The 6243-nt window shown below is 32.9% G+C and overlaps 1 protein-coding gene across 1 annotated transcript; it reads right to left on the bottom strand.

Annotated features, from left to right (window-relative positions):
• Positions 1 to 1059: 1059 nt before the first annotated feature.
• Positions 1060 to 5581, bottom strand: LOC134271770 (heat shock 70 kDa protein 12B-like; the record flags this gene model as incomplete). Its single annotated transcript, XM_062753984.1, has 2 exons — positions 1060 to 1460; positions 5422 to 5581. Coding segments are annotated over 2 exons (561 nt in total), but the record flags the coding sequence as incomplete, so codon positions are not given.
• Positions 5582 to 6243: the final 662 nt, after the last annotated feature.

The raw sequence follows: 6243 nt of genomic DNA on the forward strand, positions 1-6243 counted from the left end.
TTTATGAAGAAAATTACATATAAATCTGTCTTTGTGCTCTTAGTACCTGTGCTCTTGTCGGACATTCGCCGTTTTTATTAAGTACATCTTATGGTAAATTTTGTTTTGAGGGTATTAATCAATAGATTCATGTTCCAATAATCTGTTTGAAAATAAAACACACGTGGATAACTAAAATTACTGATATTTTAAAATGATTGTTAAGAATTTCGTATACGCTGTCGTTTTCACTCATTTTTAAAAAGATAGGGTTACCTTTGAGTACCAAGCTTTTTTACCGTCAAACGTTTCTTAAAAACGGTATAAACTACTCTCGATATGATGTCTATCAAATTTGCTCTGTGTCTTAAAGTCAATAATTCATCATCAAAATTTGGCAACCTGTACATAAGTTGTTATGTTTTGTTGGCAAGGAGGGTACCCATTTTTGATGCCCATTACATAATTTTTTTATCATTGAAATCCACCTGCTCTTTTGTCTATAAAACAGGCACTGGTTGCTGTAAATATCATATATTTCAGTGAATATTTCTTTGGGATTTTTAACAAGTTTTACAGCAGCTATAATGAAGCTTTTATTTTCACACTAGTTTACTGATTCTTTACCATTCATTTATAATGCAGTGTCTCGAAAACCCCTTATTTTCCAGCTTCTCACGATTAAACAATGTGATGAAATGTCAAATAATCTTTTATAAATTCATGAAAGATTCAATAAAGAGAGAAAGTCAACTTTAATGTCATATGATACCTGTAATGTATGTTATATAGTTCAGGACATTATTTATTGAACAGCCGTCGTAGACATTAGTAGCTTTATTTGGCAATACGGGAAGAAATGATGACAGGTTTGTGTCCAAACAGCACTGCTCCTTTGAGGACTGCAACTCTGGATCGGGGGGAATAATAACCCTCATATCTGGAAAAGATTGTTTGATCATGTCCTGTAGAATTGGTGACTCAGAAAATCCTCCGACCATTATAATGTTGTTGGTCCCTGAGATTTCATGTTTACTTAATAGGTATCTAACATGATCCACAATTTGATCCCCTGCCACTTCAAAAAAGCTTTTCATCACTTCGGCTGATACTCTGCATTTGTCCCCCACCCACGTAATTTTTCCTGAAAACTTTGTATTCTTTATTGTCTCTGTTAAATTCTCCCCTGTGTCGTCTGAAAGTATCCACCAGAGAAAATGGAATTTTTATGGTGATTTTGCCCTTTGGGTCACCAGTAATGGAACGTTTCTTGGTTTCGAATTCTCTATACATGTCCACATAATCAGCTGTATGTGAGCGGGCAAACTCAGAGATGACAGGGGCTCCTACTATTTTCTGCAGCATTTGTTTGAAGGCCTCGTCCACCTGAGTCCCTCCCCACGCTCCTCCACTAGCTTTGTACAGCTCCTTTAGGTTGAGATCGGGCTGTACTTCATGAACGGTGATGTCTACTGTTCCTCCTTTAAATACAACAATTGTTGTTGTAACAAATGTTTTAGAAGTCCAAAATATATTTCATTAACATTTGAATAAGAAGTTCGTTGAATGTAATTTTTTACTTTAAATTTTTTTACGAAGGTATTTAAAAATGAAAGGGGCATTTAAAATAATTCATAATTCATTGGAATTAACATGTTATAATGATATTGCTGAAATAATTTTATCCAATACTGATACACAAAATCAGTATAACAGTAACAATATTTTTTGCTTATGCATAGAAAAGGTGAATACTGTAGACCACCGAGGATCAATTTTTGCGACACTTTTTATTAACGAGGAAAACAGTAACAATTTATTAGAAAAATTCTATAAAAAAAATTATACGAGTTGCGGTTACTACCTTTTATAATCTTAAGGAAGCTCCAAACACTGCTCAGTAAAGCATTTTGTCTATTGGATAGTTTTATGGATTTAGAAGTATCTCCCCTTAGAAGTTAGATAGAAAAAATGGTTAATAACAGTCAATATCATAAAATGTAATGGATTAAAGTAATCTATTACGAGCTTTATAAAATTTTGGCTTGTTTACATGTATATAATGTACTCTAAGCTTTATTCGTGCCTATTTTTGATATTATGAAATTTGCTTTTATATACATTTATTTGTTTTTATTTATTTTGTCATATCGTTTTCAGAAATATATTCTGCAAATTTGATAAGCGGAAAGTTCATTTGCTCATTTGGTATAGATTGCCTGAATGAAGTTTTATTCTATAATTTCATTGGTACCTTAATTTGATAGGATATATATTATTTATTCAGTAAATAATGCATTTTCATTTTAATATTTGATAATGTGTTGCATTGACATTTAAAGATTTGATCTACGTAATTATTTTTTATGCAAACGAAATAATACATGTAATGATTCTGTATCGTTCACATTACTAGTACACAATTTTTTCATATAGTTCGTATTTTCCTAAAACGTTTACCGTTAGTAATTTTTTTTTTTCTTTTTACTCGTATATTTATATTTTTATATCAGTACTCTGTCATTTTGACTTATTATCGAGTCTGAGATATATATTGAGGTTGAACTCTACATGTTTGCTTTTCCTTAACAAATTATTGTTTGATGACGTAGTTAAACAGGAACATTTCTTTTTATTTTTAGCTCACCTGAGCCGAAGGCTCAAGTGTGCTTTTCTGATCAAACTTGTCTGTTACCTGTCGTTGTAAACTTTTCACATTTTCATCTTCTTCTCAAGAACCACTTATCCAATTTTAACCAAACTTTCCACAAAGTATCCTTGGGTGAAGGGATTTTAAAGTTTGTTCAAATAAAGGGCCATGCCCTGTTTAAAGGGGGAATGATAATAAATAAGTGAAAAATCTTCTTTTCAAGAGCCACTTGACTAGAAAAGATGACACTCATATGAAAGCATTCTCATGTAGGGTAGATTCAAGTATGTTCAAATCATGACCCCCAGCAGGATTGTTCTACAAAGAGGTATTAAAGATTGACATAGGAATACACAGGAAAAATCTTTTAAAATCTTTCCTTTCTCAAGAACCACTGGGCCAGGAAAGATGATCTTTATGTGGAAGCATCCTCATGTAGTTTAGATTCAAGTATGTTCAAATCATGACCCCCGAGGGTAGGGAGGCACAATGGGGTATCAATGTTTAACATAAGAAAACATAGAAAAATTTCTAAAAAATTTCCTCTCAAGAACCACTGGGCCAGGAAAAATGAAATTCATGTAGAAGCATCCTCATTTAGTGTAAATAAAGGTTGTTCAAATTCTACCCCCTGGGGTAGGGTTGGGCCACAATGGTGTATCAAAGTTTAGCATAGGAATAAATAGGAAAAATCAAATCTTTTTCTCACGAACAGCAAACCCCTGATTGGTCATAATTATATGGAAGCATGAAAAAGGTAGATAAGATTTAAGATTGTTCAAATTGTTATCCCTGGGGGGAAGAGTGGGACCACAATGGGTGACTAAAGCTTTACATAGAAATACATAGTAAAAATAGTTTAAATTCTTCACAAAAACAACAAAGCCATAATTGTTCAACAGCATAAAAACATCAAATTAGGTAATGCAAATTTAAACTTGTTCCCATCGTGAGAATATGGAGAATAGAGGAGCCATCAGAGGAATGTAAAGGATTCATCAATAATAATTTTCATCCAATAAACAACAAAGCCATTATGTTTAGAAGGATATGGAGATAACGAACAGTATTCAGTCTCAAAGTCCATAAAACAATGCAAAATAAGAGAAGCGCAAACACGGACCCCGAAACATCAGAGGTTGGATCAGGTGCCATGGAGGAGTGAGCATTCCCTGCCGACCAGTCACACCCACCGTGTGTTCCTTGTCATGATCAGGAAATAACGGAAAAAATCCGTCGTCAATGTATTGTATGAATAATGGACTAACAATTACTATGATAAAACGTCAGTCAGCATTTGACTTACTGATAATGGTATTTGTTGACAAGGTCATTGGATCGACCATAGAACTTACGAAATGATTTAAAACGACACTTCTGATATTCTTGCTTCATCAACTTGCTTGTCAATAATTTACCTCGTTTTAGAAATTGTTCATACGCAGAGCATGCTTTTGCACATCGAATCAACTGAGATATATATGTATTCCGGATGCAGGTGATGAAGGTATATTGCTGCATAAGTATTGGAAGTTGACGATAGAAAAGTTAAAGTCATCACGTTTATCATATAGCTTGGTTGTTAGATTACCAATTAGTGTCTTTTTCCAAGTAAATATTCAAGTATGAAACAGAAGTGTCGGACTCTGTGGTATCTTTTATCTCAAGCTCACCAGGATATATCGTATCGACGTAGAAATGGATATTACCATTATTAATTGACAAGACGTCGTCGATATATCTGAATGTTGAGTTGAAGGCCACAACAAGTGGTTTCTTCTTTTCACGCATAAGATTTTGCATAAATTCTGCTTCATATGAATATCAGAATAAGTCTGCTGATAATGGAGCGCAATTTGTACCCAAGGGAATTACAAAAGATTGTTGGAATTCCTGGTCTCCAAGAACCGCATAGATATTGTCAATCAGAAACTTGATGTCACCTTCAGAGTACTTGTGTGCAATCAGAATCCGTTTTAACAAAATAATTTTGCAAATGACCAATGACGAGGTAAGTAAATTTACGAGTTCCAATATTATTAGAAGAAGCAGTTGTCCATGAAATCAAAAAGCCTTGATTTTAATTTGTCGTGGGGAATTGTTGTGTATAGTTTTTAGCCTGTTGGTTTTTGTAAAGTCTTTCAAATTGTCCAAAAGTTCTTTAGAATTTTTTAGTATCCAATCTGATTCACACCACTTCTTGAATACTTATTTGCACAGTACTCTTGGTTTTTGTTCACTACTATCAAGATCTTAGTGAGGAGTAACAAAAGAGGCTTAGTTGAACATTAACTGTAACCTGTATCTTTAACTGTAATGATTCTAATGAAGTTTCAGTATCCAATTAAATAAGGTAGTTCAAATTCATTTTGGCTCTGTGGAATATTAATTCAAAAGCATCCTTAGGAAGGATGGATTTAAGTTTGTTTAAATACCCCTTTCCCCTGAACCCAGTTTTATATTTATACTTTTCAATTCTGAACTGAGTTTTGCTTTCACCTTGCCAGTTGCCCAGGTGAGTGGTATATGGCCCCTGGGTCTCTTGTTTATTCCAGAGAGTTCTTCAAGAGATTAGATGGAAGTAAGCTTTTAGCAACTTTGCAAAACAATAGTCAATTCAAAAACAAAGAAAATCCTTTACTTTGCTGGTTATATAGGCTAATGATGTGCAGTGAGTGAAATTTTTTTTAGAAACATTTGAACTGTTAGAGAGATGTTTTATGATGAAGATAGGCTATAATAATAATATAACAGGTGTGCTATACATAAGGGCATTTAAAACTAAGGCATACCTCCACAATCCAGAACTAGGTATTTGCTTCCCGTTGAGAAGACTCCGAATCCCTGGACGCCCCCCTCGGACTTCAGTTTCTCTATGGGGAGCTGTTTACAGTATAATGAGGCCGCCTCAGGCTCCAGTGTTATCAGTAACTGGTCTCTGGGTATTCCAGCCTAAACAAAAATAAACATCTCATCACAGTGGTAAGCAAGCCATTCACAAATATATTCTAAAAAATATTTTCAAAGTCCTTTCTCAATTAAATCTGGAGATCTACAGGTAAAGTTTTTTAAAAAGTAAGCCCTATTTAGAGGTTTGTGGATTTTTTTTTATTACAAATTTGTTATTTTAAGCTTTCAAGGTTCTTAACAATTCTTTTAATTAATATTTGTGAACTGTCGAACTTGTTATTACAAATTAAATTCTTCAAAACAATTTCATTGAATTCTGTCATAATGAATTTAATCTATATTAGAAATTTGTTAAATTTATTATAATGGAATTTAAAAGCCTGTAATAATGAATTAAATTCGGTATAATGAATTCTAAAACTTGTGTCGAATTAAATTCTCCGAAACAAAATCAATTTTCTTAATTTGTTAGAAGGAATTCGAATAAAATTCATTTAAACTAATTTGACAAATCTTGATATCGAATTCATGTATATGTTTCTAAAGACCATGGTTGCTGAATTGAATTTGTTTCAACGATTTTTTTTTCGCTATAACAAATTTTAGAATTTGTTTCACGAATTTAATTTGTTATAGCAAATTTTAGAATTTTTTAAAGCGAATTTAATTCCCTGAAACAAAATTTCAAATTCATTTTAACAGAT

This window comes from Saccostrea cucullata, unplaced genomic scaffold (genome assembly GCF_032062105.1).
Source record: "Saccostrea cucullata isolate Sc308-1 unplaced genomic scaffold, CSIRO_AGI_Scuc_v1 ctg14806, whole genome shotgun sequence".
In the NCBI taxonomy this organism is placed as follows: Eukaryota; Metazoa; Mollusca; class Bivalvia; order Ostreida; family Ostreidae; genus Saccostrea; species Saccostrea cuccullata.